This window comes from Lutra lutra, chromosome 2 (genome assembly GCF_902655055.1).
Source record: "Lutra lutra chromosome 2, mLutLut1.2, whole genome shotgun sequence".
In the NCBI taxonomy this organism is placed as follows: domain Eukaryota; kingdom Metazoa; phylum Chordata; class Mammalia; order Carnivora; family Mustelidae; genus Lutra; species Lutra lutra.
The window spans coordinates 182707325-182727859 of NC_062279.1; the positions used below are offsets into that span (position 1 = coordinate 182707325).

Sequence of the window (20535 nt, forward strand, 5' to 3'; positions counted from 1 at the left end):
TCTACTAAGTGACAGAGCTCATAGCTGCTCAACGTTGAAGAAGTTACTCTTCTCTCTGCCCTGTTGTATTCATCCATAGAACTGCGCCGTAATCTTCACACACGCGGATCTAAGAATTCAATGGAACAATGTAGATGAGGTGCTTATACCATGCCTGGCCTAGAATAAGCGATTAAGAATGAAAATTGAGAAATTATGATGGTCATTAAAAATAGCTCCTTTTTAAAGTTCCTGGCAAATGGTTATTCCCTAAATTTCATCTTGGCTTCTTGGCATTATTACTTCATGCCTGTTTCTTCTTCCAGCCCAACTCACACATCCTTCCATCCAATTACAGGTGCCTTCTATGTGCTAGGAACTAGTCCAGGCTCTGGGAAGACAGCAATAGATACAGAGCTGTGTGTAGGTCAGTTATCAATGGGTAATCATTGTAAGATTTCTGGTATGATATAATGAAGCATATTTTAGGATCTGCCCAGAGATGGGGTGCCTGGGTGGCTCAGTCGGTTAAGCACCGACTCTTGATCTACGCTCAGGTCATGATTTTAGGGTCCTGCCTGACATCGATGTGTGCACACACACGTGTGCACTGGTCCGCCTGTGTGCCTCCAGTCGAACCTTCACGTTTCACATTCTCGTGTTACTCTCCACTTGAGCAGATGTAAGCAATGCTTTCCCCTCCAGAAGGTAAAGACTGACAGTCTTCATTGCATACCTCTTTCCCCCCCTTCTGGAAGCTTTCAGCGCCATTCTACAAGCACTGAGCTCTCTCACTCACCATACTGATCTCCTATCCAGCTCCTGCCTAGAAGAAAGCATGAACATTCTCAATTTATTGATCTCACTTCTAGATGACTTCCCCTTGGGGATCATCTCTACTCCTCCCAGAGAGCTGTAGTTTCTCGGTTATTCACGCTCAGTACCCTGCAATTTTCCTCTGTAGCCCTGATCAAGACTGTACTGTATGAATTTACTGGTTTACTCATTAAATACATTAGGCGGAGGTTCAAAGAATAAAATCTCCATCACCCATTGGACTGAAATGCTCAGAATCTAGAAAAGCAACTGGCCTGTGGTCAAGGCCAGACGACAGTGGTTGAATGAAGCAACGGACAAAGGCATGTGCTGATTTCCAGGCAGAGTCCCTACTGTGGGCCTTTGCTTCTGCTGCTCTCCTGCTGCCCACCTTTTGGTATTATAAGAAACCAGGTAAGTATTACTTTAAAAAAATGATAATAGGGGTGCCTGGGTCGCTCAGTGGGTTAAAGCCTCTGCCTGCAGCTCAGGTCATGATCCCAGCATCCTGAGATCGAGCCCTGCATCAGGCTCTCTGCTTGGTGGGAGCCTGCTTCCCACACCCTGCCTACTTGTGATCTCTGTCAAAAAAAAAAAAAAGAAAAAAAAGAATCTAAGCCACAAAAAATAAAATAATAATTAAATGAACTTGAATACATACGTAAGGCAAGAGGCTTGGTTCACTATTCACTCCACAAATACTGATCAGAAAGTGCAAAATGATTTTCAGGTTTTTCGGCCAGCCATCTGCAAGCGTGGTCCACACATTCTCCACCTCCGACCAGGCCAGCTCGTCTCCATACTAGATGCAGGACACACAGCACACACTTCAGTGATGACTGTGTATTCAGTACCCAACTTTGTCACACCGTGAAATATTAGAAAATCGTGTTTTTAGAGACCGCTTTAATCTTTTCCATCCTCTAGAGGAATAAACATTTCTTTAAATCTAAACATAAACATCATTAATCATACATGATTTTCTCTCCTCCCTTCAAGACCATATCCTGTATCCAATGAGAAGTGTTTTAAGGGAAGGAATTTGGTTCTTTTCAGACCATTATCTGTTTGGTTATCACAGGATGATCTGATCTCTTCATCTATTTTTACCCTTTATGATTCCTCTTAATAGTTATGTTCAGCATACTGGGTATTTACCCTAAAGATACAAATGTAGTGATCCAAACAGGGATGCACCCGAATGTTTATAGCAGCAATGTCCACAACAGCCAAACTACAGAAAGAGCCTAGATGTCCATCAACAGATGAATGGATAAAGAAGATGTGGTATATATATATACAATGGAATACTATGCAGCCATCAACCCCCCACCCCCACTGAAATCCTGCCATTTTGCAATGATGTGGATGGAACTAGAGGGTATTATGCTAAGGGAAATAAGTCAATCAGAGAAAGACAATTATCATATGATCTCTCTGATATGAGGAATTTCAAAGGCAGGGAGTGGGGCTGTGCGGGGAAGGGAGGAAATAATGAAACAAGATTGGATCAGAAGGGAGACAAACCGTAAGAGACTCTTCTCATGAAACAAACTGAGGGCTGCTGGGGGGTAGGGGGTAGGGAGAGGGTGGTGGGGTTATGGACATTGGGGAGGGCATGTGCTATGATGAGTGCTGTGAAGTACGTAAGACTGATGATTCACAGACCTGTACCCCTGGACCAAATAATACATTATATGTTAATATGAAAAAAATTTTTTTTAAATGGACAAACCAAAAAAAAATAGTTCTGCACAGCAACTGCGAACACCAACCCCACTTTACCTTCGCTGTCATGTACATTAGATTGTTCAAAACCATCGCAGTGGCTTGTGGAGAGCCCCAGCCTTCTCCTCGCAACCAGCGCCTGCTGGTCACCATGAGCTCTCGGTCTTTTAAGGAGTCGTCTTCCTCATCTTCATCATGTCGCCTTGCTGTGGGCAGAGGTTTCAGATCGACCAACTCAATGTTGTTCATCCAGGGTAAGAGATAGTGCAGCATGACTTGCCTCCCAGCGGGGTGAGCGGTCTGAATTCTCTGGCTTATCTCTGTAATTAAAAACAAGCCGAAAGAGGGAACAACCGGCATCATTTCTGTTTCCTTTGATTTGTAATTACCTCTGGTATGAAATGAAAGACCTGGAGCTCTGAAAGTAGCTGAATGAAGAGATCCTGACCAGGGGAGGCAGCGGTGGTATGTGTGGGAGCGGGGGAGGCCCCCAGCGATGGCAATGACCTCCCTCAGGGAGACAGGGGCTCTTGAGGAGGTGGCCTGGGAACACAAATATTTGAGATAGAAGAAAAGAAACCATCAAAAGTGACAGAAAAGGAACATCTCACAGCAGAAGGAAAACCAGGAAACATTAAAATTTCTAGAAATCATGAGAGCTCAGGATTTAAAGAAATGTAAGGTGACTAACACCAATTGCTTGGCAAAGTAGCCAACAGATTGAAGACCAAAAGCTGATGATTAGGGTTAGCAGTGAGGAAGTCTTCAATAACTTTACAGAGAAGAAACTCACACTAATGGAGTCTGAAGGCCATTTATGAAGATGCATAAGGGACGAGAAAAAGTGAATGTGGACACTCAAGGCAGGTAAAGGGGATGGGGGAAGGGTCAGAAGTGGGTGTAAAGGAAGAAAACGATGAGAAGAGCCAGGGAGCTGAAAAACATTTAAAGATCACCGCAACTGGTCCCAGAGAAAGGAAGGAGCAGGACCCTCAAATTTCAAAGTGGACAACGTTTCTACTGATAGCCTTCCCCATACAATCCTTAACAAACGCTCTGCTCATCTTACTTCAGAAGCAGTAAAAGTGAAAACTGCACTGAGCAGGTTTACAGGCTGTATTTTGGTTTAGAACAGACCATTTTCAGCAAAGGAGTTATAATTAGCAGGTCCTAATGACAAGACTATCTGAAGACAGAAGTGAAGGACAAGGCGACTGAGCTGTGGGTGTGGTCTCCATATGTCCCGGCTGCCATCCCCCATCCCCACCAATTTCTTGAGCTCTGAGACTCAGCTGGACTCTTCTGCTTTCTGTGTGGCAGCCCTGAGAAGCAGCCCAGGAGCAGAATCAGGGTCCATGGCAGCCACTGCTTTGCACTGATAACCATCCGCACTGATCCCGAAAGGGCTATCAGGACTCTGGGCAGTACGAAAAGGGAAGGGACACGATCACTGCCGTCTACTAGTGCAAACCAGACAGGTAAACTGCTTTAAGAACTGATAGAAGGATTTACATAGTTTTTTCCCCGTTCAGGTTAGTGAGGGATGGGAAACTATTTCTACTGCTGAAACGGGCGCCGTGGAAGGATGCTCCAAGAAGGCTAACTAAGGTCATTAAATCTTGAGGCCAAATGAAAGAAAGATCCTCAGCAGAATCTTGTCATCTCCTGGATGGCCATTTCGGTGCATGTTCAATTCTCAGGTTAAAATAAGATCTCGCAGCAAGTGAAAGCAGAAAAACTACCTAAGTGTGCTGTGTTAAAATTTAATCTTCAGTAGAAGGATAAAGCACTCTAGGAACACTTACAATAGTACGTTCATCGAGTGGAAGGTTAAACTAGATTTTAAACAAAAAACGGTCTTAAATCTGAGTCCTGGGAGATGCAGATAAAGAGGATATCTTGCCTGACACATAGTGCTGCTGTTCTGGAAACCCCTGGAAGGAACTGTCATTTGTCCAAGAAAAGGAAATGGGAACAGAAAGCAACGTGGAATCCTAGTAATAGGTTTTTGTTTTTGTTTTTGTTTTTTTTAAGATTTTATGTATTTATTTGACACAGAGAGAGAGAGATTACAAGTTGGCAGAGAAGCAGGCAGAGAGAGAGGGGGTAAGCAGGCTCCCTGCTGAGCAAAGAGCCCAATGTGAGGCTCAATCCTAGGACCCCAAGATCGTGACCTGAGCCAAAGGCAGAGGCTTAACCCATTGAGCCCCCTTAGCAACAGTTTTGCTCCAAGTAGTACAGGACCTTTCCCTATGATGAGAGGTGTTACTTGTTACTTATGAAAAGAAACCTGTATCTTTATCGCTGCCCATTTCTAGTATTAAAGACAGACCAATACACAAGATGAAGTACATACTAGAAGATTTAGAAAGTTCTGTGTCTATCAAAGAAATATTTTTAAGTTGTATGTGAAGCCCTCCCTCACCCGGGGTAGAGAAGGGAAGGTAAAGTAAGAAGCTTGGAAAGACTACATTAATAAGAAATCTACCACGATAGATTAGTATTACATGTTCTTACTAAAGGAAAAAAATTATTTTCTTACATAAAGACATGTTCTGTTTTGAATCGACCTCAAATTTCTTATATTTAAATTTCCTACAAGTAGTTTTTTAGAAATGACTGCTAAAGAAAACCCACGGACAAGTTCAACGGTCATACCTGAGAATATGGCGAGAGTTAGCTCAGGATAAGCCCTTGCTAATTCCTCGGACAACTGATAATATGAAACAGAGTACAGGTGCGGCAGAGGAGACAGCTGGCTGAGGACTCCATCCGTTCTCTGAACTTCCAATTTGTGGGCATAGCGAAACATCTTCGGTTCCAGGATCTGCAGGAATGTAGATGCGAGATTTTATGAGTCCTCTGAATTTCAGCCATAACTGTAACATAAAATCTTCTAAGAATTATTCAAGCTCAAAAATTACATAGTTATGCACTGTAGAGTATTTCAGAGGTTAATTTCTAATTCCCAGGAATGTTTGCAAAAGATTTTTAACTGTTCGGAAGGCTTTACACTCCTTGTGCTTAATGCCACCGGTCTGGGTTAGGAGCATAGTCTGAAAATGACTTTAGCAACTTGCAATTACTTGAAGAAGATTTACCACTTTCCATTTCAAAAACAGGATTATATAAAACATGTATAAGTGAAAAAAAATCCTCAAACAGATCTTGGTTAAATAAAGATTAAATATGGACTATGAGCTAAAAATTATTTTAACGTTATACCAAGTAAATATACAGCACTGAACTTTTTTCATAATTAATAAAGCCATGAGGGTATAATTCCCAAGATGGTGGCTACCAGCATCAGTACCACTAGTCAAACCCTCTGGAAAAATCAGCATCTAGTTGAATCTCATTCTTAACTTGGTTAAGAGGGAAGAACCTCATCCTATTATCAATTGGTTAGATACTGTATAATAATAACTGTATAATAATGTCTACTACACAATAATGTATAACAACTGTATAATAATAACTATAAAATCTCCATGCTTGGTAAGTTAACTTTCTAGGTTATTTTTCTAGGTCTAATAAAGAAAATTTATACAAGCATATCATAAAAGGTTTTACTTTTATACTTTTACTTGGTTCTCAAAAAAAACCTTTGGCTCACAATATTCTTCTCTGCTGGACAGAGATAGTTCCAGGCACACGGAAGTCCTAACCACTCCATTTTCATTTGAACACACACAGGCGCATATGTGTGTATATGTCGGAGGAGATCCATAAGCCCTTTGTAATACATTTCTGAATAGTCTGTATTTTTTTTTAATAATTTTTAACTTTTTTATAAACATATAATGTATTATTAGCCCCAGGGGTACAGGTCTGTGAATCGCCAGGTTTACATACTTCACAGCACTCACCATAGCACACACCCTCCCCAATGTCCATAACCCCACCCCCCCTCCCTACCTGCTGCCCCCCCCCCCCCCCCCCGCCCCCGGCAACCCTCAGTTTGTTTTGTGAGGTTAAGAGTCTCTTATGGTTTGTCTCCCTCCCGATCCCATCTTGTTTCATTTGTGAATAGTCTGTATTATTTCCAGACTTAAGTGACCCATATTATCTTTGTCGTCTTTTTTTTTTTTTTAAGATTTATTTATGATTTATTTGACAGAGACAGAGAGAGAACACAAGTAAGGTGAGCAGTAGGCAGAGATGGAGAGAGAAGCAGACTCCCCACAGAGCAGGGAGCCAGATATGGGGCTCAATCCCATGACCCTGGGATCATGACCTGAGCCCGAGGTAGGTGCTTAACTGACTGAGCCCCACCCAGGCATCTCTTCTCTTTGTCCTCTATTTTTAATGATAATCAGGAATTGGTGCCATGCCTCCCTATTAAAAATAAAGCCCAAGGGCACCTGGGTGGCACAGTCTGTTGAGCGACCAACTCTTGGTTTCGGCTCAGCTCGTGATCTCAGGGTCATGAGATTATGCCCTGTGTTGGGCTTTGCACTGAGCACAAAGTCTGCTAGAGTTTCTCTCTCCCTCTCCCTTTGCCCCTCCCTGCCCCACACTCTCCCTCTCTAAAAAATAAATCTTAAAAAAAGAAAAGGCTAAATATTTATAGGCTTCATTAAATCATCAATAACTTATAGTTTAACTAACATTTGCTTACAAACCTGTAACAGTTGCATAGCAACTTCATAGATACTTCGAGAAGAATCAGCTGCTTTAAACAGTATCAGATTTAGAAGCATCACTGTGTCACACTGATAATCCCTAGGGATAAATTTTACATGTTAGAGAAATTTTAGAGGCTTTCACATCATTTATAAATACGATATACAAAGGGCAAGGCTGCAGACATCAAGTGTTAAGCCTATGGCTAGGTGGGTTTTTTTTTTTTTTTTAAAGGCAAAAGGTACGCAACAGATGCAAGGTGATCATTATTCTTCTTCTGGTTAAATTTCATTAAAGCTCAAGGAAAGAAAATACTGGTTTCTTAGTATTTCTGACTTCAAAGGGAAACATTTAAAAACAAAAAGAAAGAAAGAAAGAAAGAAACAAACAAACAAACAAAAGCTAACTAAAATACGAAAGACAGTATGTAGGGTACCTGTTCTGGAATACGTTAGCTATGGCTTTAAAGCAGCCGGCTGCCACTCTCTTGGAACCAGTGTAACATCGATCCACAGCCCAGTACATCAGGTTGCTCTGGTCCGGGTTCAGTTCCAGCAGTAATGTAACTGCCTCACAGCCCAACTGGTGAACCTATGTAAAGGTCACAACAATGCCCAGGACAAAAAAAATTATATATACAATATATACAGTATATATACTATATATATATATATATATATGTAATAGTATACATAGTATAGTTCATGTATTTAGCAATATAGTATATATGTATTTTTGTATTTATAGTGTGTATATATAGTATATATACTATATTGTATATATTGTATATACTATATTGTATATATAGTATATATACTATACCCGTAATATAGTATATATATTTACTATATTTAAGCACAAAACTCAGTCTCCTTTTGTTCAAGTCCTTCTCATTTTATTCAGACAAAAGAAAAAAAATGACACGGATAAATTATACTTGGTCTCCTGCTTTTTATACAAGACTCTAAGTAGTACGATTCTCTCCTCCAGCAGAGCCCTGAAGGCGGCTGATGAGTACGAACAATGATTAATTGCTTTCAGAAAAGTGAGTTATTAACCTCTCCAGTTATTTTTATCAAGCTTTATTCTTGTTTTTGATAACCCAGTAGACAAATTATTTGGAGGGGAAAAAAAATAAGTCCTATTTTATATTGTGAAGTCTGGGCATGCACAGGAGGGGAGTGAGGAAAAGGGAAGGCAAGAAAGATTAATTGGAGAGTGGTCAAAAAAATGATATTAAACATAACAAATAACACATTTCTTCCGTGGAGCTCAACGTATTGTATATTAATATTTTATTTACAGATCTAGAACTCTCTCGTGAGACAACCGCATTAATCATATAATACAAAAAGGAAATTAACATTATTTAAGTAAGTAATAAATGAGAATTAGACATTTCTTAAATTATTGCATCCTATTTAATTTTACAAAACACGCCTTCTGCATATAATTCTAACCTAATTTAAAAAAAAAGACTTATTTTTAATGGGTCATACTATAATTCCAAATAAAGCAGCGCGGATTATTATGAAATCTTAAAGGAATCGTCATAATCACCTTTTTGTCCAGAGAGTCCAAAATGTTATCCAACCATTTGTACAAATAGCCATCTGATGAAAGTCCTACATTATCTGCAACAGGGCCACAACATAGTACAGCAGACATAGCCTTCAAACAATAATATTAGAATTACATTTAAAACATTTAAGAGGTTTTATGTTGGTTGCTTAATGTGAAGAGGCAGGATATTTTTATTCATGCTTATGTAGCCACAGTATCTTTAATTCTTTCCTTTACAAAGAAGAGTATAATAGCAGTTTTCGAAACTAAGTAATTTATGATGAGTAAGTAGTAAGTAAATACATGATATGAAATAAGGCATGAGCTTGGACAGTACTGGAAGAGAAGAGGAAGAAAAGACCAAGAAAAAGTACTTAAGTAGGAAAAAAGAGGCAATTCTCAGTTCTTTAAGAAAATGGCATTTAAGTTTTGGGTAGATTCTGTAACTTTTTTGCATCGTCTTTTATGTATTTAAAGAAATGTACAGTATAAATATTCGAATAAGGCAGGCAAATATTCTAAGGGTAGAAAAAATCCATCCTTTTTATAATACTAGACACTGAGAGACCAAAATATTTAACTGCACTCTTCACAGGAGAAAAAAGAAATTAGATTTCTAAGCAATACCTTTAGTGCACAGTACTGATGTCTGTTAATTTGCATATTTCTGTCACTGTATCTGTCCAAAGGTGTAAACATGATGCTAAAGGGACCTGCCCAGTGACTAAACAGCATAAACAGACTGTGACGGAGGCTCTGTTGAGGGAAGATACTTCTTCTCTGGTGCACTGTGCATAAAAAAAAAAAAAAAAAAAAGATGGGAAAAAATTTATTTCCATTTCTTTTTATTTTAACATGCATGTCAACTTATTTGGTACTGAGTACGTAACACCGCAAGAAAGCCAGCAAAGGTTTTCCTTTGAGCCTACCAAATACCTCCTCGGTGATGGCAATCATTGACACACGTGCAGGACCAGGAAAGCACGTGCAGGACCAGGAAAGAGGGCAACAGTCTCTGACACAGCATGTAGCTCAGCACGGTGAGAGATACAGTATCTCTGCAAGCAGGATTTCAAGGCAGGCGCAGGACTGCCCAGAGGCAGGCACAGAGCCAGGAGTCGGGCCCCTGCTTCTCCCCGGCTGCTGCTGGCTACATGGTAAGCTTGGCCGAGACATCAACACGAACGCAAGTCTGGATCTTGGTTCATTGCCAAGACAAAGCTTTGGAATAGGTAAGCTGCTTCTGAGCTTTGTATGTTTTCAGCTGCACAGCTGTCTTTTTCAAAGAATCCTTACGTGGAATCTTGATATACAGAACAGACAAAGGAGGGGCTGATCTACTTCAAGTAAGGGGGGAGGCCCAGAGTCTAGACCCATTCTGCTGCCTCTTGGTCTGTCTCTTGGGCAGAAGAAAAACAACATCATTTGAAAACCACTGATTGAGATGATCTCCAAGAATTCTTCCCACTTGAAAATTCTATCTGCAAGTTCTCTGCATCAATCCTTGTTGAAGAAACTCAACAGTACCTTAATGAACCAATCTGGAGGTTGTAGACAAATGTTTGGTAATGGACTAAATTATATCTTTATGCTAACTGAGCTTCAGATGAAGAAATCATTTCCCTCTGAAGTTCAAAATAGGCCTCCTGCGCTTGAAATTAATGGACCTAAAGAAATGTTTACAGGCCTCTTTTATAAAATATAACCCATGCTCTCACTTAGAGAGTCAACTGTTTGCATGTTCTCTTAAAGGTAATAAAGTAATTCCTTTTCAGAAAGAAAAAGAAACATATGCAATGACATTGTCTACCAAAGGCTACAGTCACATTTTATGTTTCATGCTTGTAAACGATTTACGGCTTTTTAAAATGTAAGTGTATATATCAATGTTCCCAGGGCCTAAATCAGGACCTGGCTTATAGTGGGTACTGGAGTAACAGGCACATATACCTTAAAGGAATCAGTCAGTAACACGGTATCCTTAGCAGACTTTGTAACTGCAGCTATGCCCTTCTTCCGTCATTCAGCAGTATCTTGTTAATTCTCTGTTCAATTACCATTTGGGACATAATGGCTCTTTGCTCACTGCACCTTGAGCAAGTTTGCCTAAAGAAGCTTCTTCTATTGATTTCTTAAATTCTTTGTTAGTGTCTTTATTATCATTAAAAATCGATGTGGTGTTGCTTTTTGATTTCTACTCGTGACACTCACTGAAGGTCAAACAAACTCTTGGCCATCCATGTTACGCTGACATATTTCCCACTATGTTCCCAAGCTGCTTTATCACCTTAGCCTGCAGACCCTCAGGGGAAGAAAGCACACGATGTTTCCTTAATAGTCGATAGTGTTTTAAGAAACTGGAAAGAGTACCTGGAACATTCTGAATGATATTCGCCACTAAGGCACTAAAATGGCATCGTATATCCTTCAGTGTGTCTGAGTCTTTTTCATTTTCTGCTTCCAGGAGTTGTCTAGTTAAATCTACATATTCCAATAAAGTGTTGTTGAGGAAATGTGTTTCATTATCAAGGCCACCACTTGCACTGAAAATATTGAAAAAGAAAGTGATTTTAAATTATAATTCAAATCAAAATAAATTCCTAGTAATCAAAATCAGAATAATACACAGTGGACCCTTGAACAATGTCAGGGTTAGGGGCACCTACCCCCACCACCCCAGGCAAAAATCTGCATAAAACTTAGCTATTGATAGCCTACTGTTGGCTGGAAACTTTACCGATAATAGAAACTTGTCGATTACCATATATTTTATATGTCATATGTATTATATACTATATTCTTGGAATGAAGCAAGCTAGAGAAAAGAAAGTATTAAAAAAATCGTAAGAGAAAATACATTTATAGTATTGTGCTGTTACAATCCACATACAAGCGGACCTATGCAGCTCAAATCCATGTTCAAAGGTGAACTGTATATTAAACTTGGCACGATATGGTAGTGTGCAACTTAATATACAAAAATTAAATGAACGTGATTTGGCTTCCAAATACAAAATAGATGGTGCTTCTCAATCAAGAAACTGCTATTTCAATTTATAGTATTCAATTCCATATCTACCTTTAATCAACTCTTCTGAGTGCTGAATGTTATTCCCTCTGGCAAAATATATAGCTTTTCAAAATAAGGAAATAAGGAGGTATATGGGATAGGGAGGATCAATTTAGAAGGGTGGAAAGAGGAGGGGTGACTGGGTGGCTCAGCTGGTAACGTGGCCAACTCTTAATCTCAGCTCAGGTCTTGATTTCAGGGTTGTGAGTTCAAGCCCCATAGTGGGGTCCACACTGGGGGTGGAACTTACTTACAAAAAGGGGGGAGGGTAGAAAGAAGACTAGTTCTATATATTCTCAGAGCTGCCATGCAAATTCACATTATGCCTTTAGTATAAGCAATCAAATATCCATTAGGTACCTATTCTCAGCAGGATTCTAGCATAGGGAGTACCGAGGATACAAAAATTTAAGAGAATTCAAGAAAGAGTGCTGGTTTTCAAGTCTTCTAACACCTATGGAGTTGCCTCAAAACTCTCTGTAGTAATTTTCTGAGGTAAGGGTCCTGAGCCTGGAAACCACAGACTGAAAGGGGGTCATTGGGTTAGTCAGAAGTTTTGGATTCCAGTCTTGTTCCCATACTTATTAAGGATTTGACCAGCAGCTACTTCAGAGCATTTTAGTGAGAACATAAATTAGTTACTATATAATAAAGGATTAGTAAACCATAAATGTTATATAAATGGTTAGCTATTACATTTACATTTATTTTCATCGGTTTTTCCTTGCTATATTTGAAAAGTACTTCTAAAATATGTGGTTTTAAAAGTAAAAATAGGGATGCCTGGGTGGCTCAGTCGGTTAATGATTCCAGGGGCCCGGGATCGAGTCCCTCATTGGGCTCCTTGCAGGGAGCCTGCTTCTCCCTCTGCCTGTAGCTCTCCCTGCTTGTGCATGCCCCTTCTCTCTCTGACAAATAAATAAATAAAATCTTTAAAAAATAAAAAGTTAAAAAAAAGGTAAAAATAATTTTTAGGAGTTGTGGCCATGAAAAGAAAAGTAAGGAGTCACAATGGTACTACAATGTATTAAAAATACCAGTCTACAACAATAAAAATATGTTGAATAAATTCAAAATGATGTTATTCTTCATTCCTTAAAGGAATGTTTTTAATTTCTGAGTCGTCATTTACTACTGGATGGGAAACCAATTTAATAGATTGCAACCTGACTCAGAAAAAAAACATTCATTCATTTAACAACTATTCATTGAATCCCTCCTACGCATCAGGCACATCAGATCGGCTGGTTGAACAAAGCCAAGATCCCTGCCTTCTTGGCCTCTAGAATTCATTTTTTTTCCTTAATCAAGGAAATAAAAAGTCCATAGTACTAACAGCCTTACAGGATTACTTTCTCTTAAAAAAACAAAACCAAAACAAAACATGTAACCGTGTTCAAAACCATTACTGCTCAATAGTGACTACAGCTTTTATAAATTTTAAATATACCAATATCCAGCAGTTTCCCCAAATAGTGCCAAAGATTCTTCATTCACTAACACTACATTGAAAGCAACAAAACAGAAAGAAAAAAAAGATACAGAGATAAGCCCGGTATGTTTCAAATTCTCTTTTCCTAACTTCCACTGTTTTATTTTTGTGTAGGACAAAAAAAAAAAAAAGAAAAGAAAAAAAAAAAAAAGAATGCTGTTTCTTTTTTTCTTTCTTTTCATTTATTATAAAAGAAAAGGTAAGTCAGTGGTCTAAATTCTCTTTAATTAAAGCTCAATTTTTTAAAAATATTTTATTTATTTATTTGACAGACAGAGATCACAAGTAGGCAGAGAGGCAGGCAGAGAGAGAGGAAGGGAAGCAGGCTCCCTGCTGAGCAGAGAGCCCGATGCGGGGCTCGATCCTAGAACCCTGGGATCAAGACCTGAGCCGAAGGCAGAGGCTTTAACCCACTGAGCCACCCAGGCGCCCCTTAAAGCTCAATTTTGAAAGCACTCATCAAAAGCATTTGATGCTAACTACGGAAGGTATGAGGTACTCTAAGAAATAATCAGGACAAATGCCAAAGTCACAATATGGCACTAGTTTATGAACATTCTTTTTCCCTTGAGATCTCTTTTCCGTTTCCAGTTACTTTTGGAGATATCAGATCTTTTTTTTTTTTCCTCCTTCAATAGTCAGGCAACACAGTTACCCTTCCAAAGTCAATGGAATTTTCCTGGTCTTAGTATCCACACGCCTTTATTCTAGCAATAACTCCAGGTTTTATGTTTTCATTGGTGAAGCGTGGTAAGTTGTGAATTGTGATTTATGTTCATGGATTTTGGAGAAATTAAGAGTCGACTGGAATAAATTTACAAACCTTATAGCGAGCATTTAGCCTTTATATATATGATTTTACAATCCAAAAGAAATAGATCTTTAAAATAAGGTAAGAAATCGTTAAGTTAGTCACCAAAAAAGGCCACTGTCCACTTGCCTGACTTACTAGATTCCTGCAAATATCAAAAATCCTAGGAACACTATAGCTGATTTTTGCCCGAAGCAATCTGGTACTAGTGGTGGATTTTTTTCAATACAGTTTTTAGCCACTGGTTAACGTATTGGCTGCATCTTCTGTAAATAATGTTCACAGGGTAGCAGTTTTTTGTTGTTGCTGCAAAGGTGCTTTTCTGTTTTTATATAGTTCATAAGAGAAAAAATATGTTCCCTAATCATTCCAAAGTTTTAGAAAAGTCAAAATCCAATACTGACCTGTGACTAATGACACCAGCATCTGCCAGCAGTTCAAATATTCGTACCAGTTGTACTCGTAAAATATCTCGACGCCTGCGCCGTTTCATATTCTATTCCAAAGACAGAAAGACATTCAGTAAACATCCTTCAGAGAAGTTGCTAGAAAACTTTCCTGTATAACTTGGGAAGAATAAGTGTAATGCACACTTCGATCACTCTACTGGCTACTGAATCAGAGATACGTGTGAATAGTTTGTAATTAGTGAGCCAAAATAAATCACATGATGTTTTATGTGGCAACACTCCTTGTGTGGGGAGAAAATAAAATCCTATAGTTACTTCTCAGTTACTTTCAGGTGATTTGCTAATCTGGCAACTTGGAAGCACTGAAGCAGTCAGTAAACTGTTCCCACTGCATGGTTAAGAATCCCTAAGATATTACCCAAAATATAACAACAGGACAGGGAAAAGAACAAAAGGGGAATGAAGAAACCCCACAGATTTTGCTCATGCCGAAGTTTTCCACTCAATAGTTAATTCTGACACAGAAACTAAATGCAGAAGAAAAAATTTCCCTGATCATTACGGTCTGAATAAATTGGTCTTACTAGCACCGAAGGACTAATGGTTAGCACATTTAGCTGTCATATCTCCCCCGGATTCTGAGGGAACCTGTGTAGTCGGAAGAGACAGATTTGCTCTACCACTTCCTTCTACTGTTCATTACATCACTGGGAGGTGATTTTCACAATACAGAGCAACAATGCGGTTTCCTGCCTTTTAGAGCAGACCAATTTGCTGATGACCAGCTTGTTACGTTTCCTATTTCCTTTTTTTTTTTTTTTAAAGATTTTATTTAGTTATTTGACAGATCACAAGTAGGCAGAGAGGCAGGCAGGAAGAGAGAGGAGGAAGCAGTCTCTCCGCGGAGCAGAGAGCCTGATGCGGGGCTCGATCCCAGGACCCTGGAATCATGACCTGAGCCAAAGGCAGAGGCTTTAACCCACTGAGCCACCCAGGCGCCCCACGTTTCCTATTTCTTATCGCTCTTTATAAAGTTTACAGCCACTTGTACTGCACAGGACAGTTTCTAAGCAGTCTTTGATGATCTCTGCGAAGTTTTAGTTGACTTGTTTCCATTCTGTCGCTACAGAAAGATCGTGAGTCTGAAGCGTTCAAAATCAAATCTTACATTCCAGGTACAACACTGAGCCAACCAACTCACTTGCTAGGAGGACTTCTTCCCCCTGAAATTCTGAAGTATAAACACTGCTACTTAATTTTGTTGCCAATTCCAAGTCTCTCTAATGAATCATCCTACACTGTAATCAACATGATCATTCTGAAACAAAAGTCCAATCAATTACTATCACTACTCTACAGGGCTGAATTAAAGAAAGGAACTGAAGCCTTACAGATGCCATCTTAAAGTTTCTAAAAGGGTGGATCTTGTCACCATGCCCTTCTCCTGTTTTAATTCCTCTGGGAAATCAACAGCAGTGGCTCTCAGTCTCCTATTCTAGGTTCATCTAAGGTGTTTTTTAAAAGATTTCTGGGCTCTGTTCCAGGGATTCTCACTCAATAGGCCCAGGAATCTATAATGTGTAGGAACTCCTCCAGGCAGTTCTAATGCTCACGCCATATGGTGCCCAGTGGTCTGCAGGATAAAGCTGAGACCAGGAGTCCTTCATGAGATAGTTCTTGTCTTGCTTTGCAGCCTAATCAATCATCAATCACTTTCTCCATAACATAATCATGCAAAAGAATCTGCAACATCCACATTCTTTTAATAAAGTTTGCAAATGCCGTCTCCCTGCCTGGAATGTCTTTCCCATGCTTGTCCACTGGGGAACATGCTTCAAACTTCTCCTCAAATATTGGTGCTTCAGACCTACTTTTCCTCGACAGGCAGAGCCAGAGGCTTTCTTCTCTGCGGTTTGAGCCACCTCATATCTGTGATTTCATTCCAGTGTGTAATACGCTGTCATAATTATGGTTCACGTATCTACCTGTCCCCACCAGACCTGTGGTTTCTAAAAGTTGCAGATTTTTAGATTTAGGGACATAGACCTGGGGTTGGCAAACTACAGCCCTCAGGCCAACCCTGGTCCACTGCTGCCTAAAAAAAAAAATTGGGGGGGGGGGGGGTGGGGACGCCTGGGTGGCTCAGTGGGTTAAAGCCTCTGCCTTCCGCCCAGGTCATGATCTCAGGGTCTTGGGATCGAGCCCCGCATGGGGAAATCTCTGCTCAGCAGGGAGCCTGCTTCCTCCTCTCTCTCTGCCTGCCTCTCTGCCTACTTGTGATCTCTGTCAAATAAATAAATAAATAAAATCTTTAAAAAAAAAAAAAACTTAAAAAAAATAAAAAATAAATTAAAAAAAATAAAATTTAAAAAAAAAATTGGGGGGGAGGTGGGGACGCCTGGGTGGCTCAGTGGGTTAAAGCCTCTGCCTTCCGCCCAGGTCATGATCTCAGGGTCTTGGGATCGAGCCCCGCATGGGGAAATCTCTGCTCAGCAGGGAGCCTGCTTCCTCCTCTCTCTCTGCCTGCCTCTCTGCCTACTTGTGATCTCTGTCAAATAAATAAATAAATAAAATCTTTAAAAAAAAAAAAAAACAAAAAAAATAAAAAATAAATTAAAAAAAAAAATTTAAAAAAAAAATTGGGGGGGATATAGCCATGCCCCTTTGTTTCACTGTCTAGAGCAGACTGAGTAGTTGCAACAGAGACAGCAGGGCCCAAAGAGGTGAAAATATTTACTATCTGGCCATTTAGAGAAAAGCTTTGCTGACCCCAATCTAGACTCTGACTGGGCCCACTTGAGTTAGAGCAATTTAATATGTTTCCTACAATGAGTTTCTGCGTAAGATCTTCTGTGAGGGGGCAGGGAAGAATTCTGTATATTAAAAAATGTTCAGGAGCACCATGCTTGGGAGTCTCAGTCAGTTTAGTGTCTGACTCTTGATTTCAGCTCAGGTCATGATCTCAGGGTCATGAGATCAAGTCCCACGCTGGGCTCTGTGCTGGGCGTGGAGCCTGCTCAAGCTTCTCTCTCCCCCTCTCCCGTGGCCCCTCCCCACCCTTGCATGTTCTCTTAAAAAAAAAAAAAGAAAGGGCTGAAGACTGCATCAGACCATCTTTTACATATATACTTCTCAATCGCTAACTTTTGGTATAATGTAGGGAATACAGAAGACAAATAAGTATCCGCCAAATAACTATTTAATGAGGAAAACTACATTTACCTCTGGCCTTCTTTCAAGTGCTTCTTTAATTATGGGATGCAATTCCTCTATTAGTTCCCTAGAAGAAAAATTATATACATTGTTAAATAATGGCTGAACAGGTATAATCTGATGCACAAATATGTAAATACTCATCTAATGACACACAGTAAAGTGTTAACCCCAGTTCTACTGTTTTAACACAGTCCTCATTGTTTTGGTTACAGAACACGTGCACACTGTAGACCACTGGAAAGCAGAAAAAATGGTACAGCCCACCTATTCTAACTTGCGGAGGTAAATATCATCAACACTGGTGTTCCATCATTTTGCAGCCCAGGTGTACTTTACATAGTTGAAGCCCCAGCAGATATCAGAAGATATCCTTTCTTCCTCCAATGCTAGCATAATGACATCCACGTGCCCTTAGTTAATTCACAATATCCTACCACATGGGATACCATATGGGATAACACATTATCCCAAAACTATGGGATACCATAGTTTTTCTAAACATTTTCATTTATTACTGGTTCATTAAATTTCATCTAAATTTTTTAAAAGATTTTATTTTTAAGTAATCTCTGCACCTAACGTGGGGCTCAAACTCACAATCTCAAGATCGAGAGCCAAATGCTCTACTGACTAAGCCAGCCAGGTGCTCCAATTTTTTCTAATTTTTATTATTATAAATACTGCCTCAGTGAACATCTTTGTCTTCATTTCTGATTATCTCCTTAGGATTAATTCTTACAAATGGAATTGATGAGTCAAAGGACACGAACTTCATAAAAATGATAATCTCATCTTTGCTTATAATCTGATTTTAAATCGAAAATGTGCTCATTATAGATGTAGATCATAGATGATGGGGAAAATAAAAAAGAAAAAAAGTAAAATGCATCCACTATTTCATCATCTATAAAACTACTGCAGACTTTAATGTATTTGCCTCCGGATTGTTTCTGTTTATGAGAATTTGTTTTTTTAAGAAGCTGAGATCATTTTTCTAACCCATTTTTTTTTTGCTATTAGCAAAATAATGTATTTTTTTGTCATAAAATAATCTTTAAAAAGCTCATTTATGATGAATGCCATCCCACAAATACCGACCTATTATCTCTGTTGTACGTGTTATCTCAGAGATAAAATATCAAACAAACATCACCTTAGATCAATAGAGGATAACCTCAAAAGAATAAATACAAGGCCCAGCAGGCAACAATAAAGCAGAATCTCATGCAAAAGTGAAGGATTTACTTTGTCAAGATAAAGAACATCAAGGATGATATAAAAAAAATATTTCTTTTACAAATAATCTAATTCTTGCTGTGTGAAATAAGTCAATCAGAGAAAGACAATTATCATATGATCTCCTTGATATAAGGAATCTGAGAGGTAAAGTGGGTGGCTTAGGGGGTAGGGAAGGCAAAAATGAAATAAGATGGGATCGGAAAGGAGAAAAACCATAAGAGACTCTTAATCTCACAAAACAAACTGAGGGGGATGCCTGGGTGGCTCAGACAGTTAAGTATCTGCCTTCGGCTCAGGTCATGATCCCAGAGTCCTGGGATCGAGTCTCGCATCGGGCTCCCTGCTCGGGGGAGAGTCTGCTTCTCCCTCTCTCTCTGCCTCTTCTCCTGCTTGTGTTCTCTCTCTCTCCCAAATGAATAAATAAAATATCTAAAAACAAAAAACAAAAACCAAAAAAAAACACAAATTGAGGGTTCCTGGGGGAAGGGGGGTAGGGGGAGGGTGGTTGGGTTATGGACAGTGGGGAGTGTATGTGCTATGGTGAGTGTTGTGAAATGGTGTAAGCCTGATGATTCACAGACCTGTACCCCCTGGGGCTAATAATACATTATATGTTAATAAAAAAAAAGTGAAAAAATCTAATTCTTTTGAACAAGAAGAGGAAAAACTATAGTTTCAACCAATAGACCAAAACTGTAAAATAATCATATCATTGTGTCAATAGGTAGGAAAATATTAAAAATTTATGCGGCATTTTATCATTTTTAGAACACATTTATATATAGTATATATGAGATTTCATAGTAATTCTGTAAAGAACATTGGGGAAATCTTATTTGCTCAGTCAAAATGAAGGAAAAAAGGATCTAAGAAATTAAATGACTCGTTTAATGTTACATGATTAGTTAACTGGTAAATGTCAGGACTGATATGAACTGTCCTGATTGTAAGGACTCTAACTCACCCCTCCAGTAGTATATTGGCTATTTTAGTGCATAGAGAAAACATATGAAGGTAATTACCTAAAAGCTCCTGGGTTGGTCCTGCCAAGACCTAGAACAAGGGATTCTGTGATTTCCATGCTCTCAGAGCGCATCATTGGAACTACATGCTTAAACAGGGATGAAGGGGATGGGATGCCAATAATCTGAAAAAAAAAAAAAAATGTATTTATAGCAGCCATTATTGACAGTACATCCAACTAAATAACTTGGCATTTCATTAATACTTCATCAAGGGCAACGGAGAGATGAATTTTTACTGTAAGTGGAACTTCAAAATTCACCTGTGGTGTACATAATCTAAGAACATTAAATGATTTGTCCAATGGTTCACTCTAAGTTCACTGAAAGAATTTGGGCTCTGTGGGTTTCTTAATTTCTTACAGATACTTACCATTGCATAATAGGCTCACTTCCTCTGTAGGAGGATATTCTGATATTCTATGTCTTTTGATCCGTGAAAGTGAATTAAACAAAATTATTTCCAGGTCATTGGTGTTAAAGTAAGACACTCAGATCTTACTCAGTTTTCTAAATTTTCTTCAACCACCTCACAATATTTTGTGTCACATCATGAAGACTAC

General features: G+C 39.1%; 1 protein-coding gene across 8 annotated transcripts in view; it reads right to left on the reverse strand.

The window, feature by feature from the left end:
• FRYL (FRY like transcription coactivator) overlaps positions 1-20535 on the reverse strand; it is a 263771-nt gene that overhangs the window by 63639 nt on the left and 179597 nt on the right. For all 8 annotated transcript variants that reach the window (XM_047719250.1, XM_047719249.1, XM_047719247.1 and 5 more), the window contains 11 exons: positions 19973-20097; positions 17718-17775; positions 14490-14581; positions 11083-11255; positions 9340-9500; positions 8710-8820; positions 7586-7740; positions 7149-7248; positions 5182-5350; positions 2581-2843; positions 1457-1597 (listed from right to left, as the gene is read on the reverse strand). In XM_047719250.1, coding sequence (XP_047575206.1) covers positions 1457-1597; positions 2581-2843; positions 5182-5350; positions 7149-7248; positions 7586-7740; positions 8710-8820; positions 9340-9500; positions 11083-11255; positions 14490-14581; positions 17718-17775; positions 19973-20097 — 1548 coding nt within the window. The remainder of the gene's footprint in view (positions 1-1456; positions 1598-2580; positions 2844-5181; positions 5351-7148; positions 7249-7585; positions 7741-8709; positions 8821-9339; positions 9501-11082; positions 11256-14489; positions 14582-17717; positions 17776-19972; positions 20098-20535) is intronic.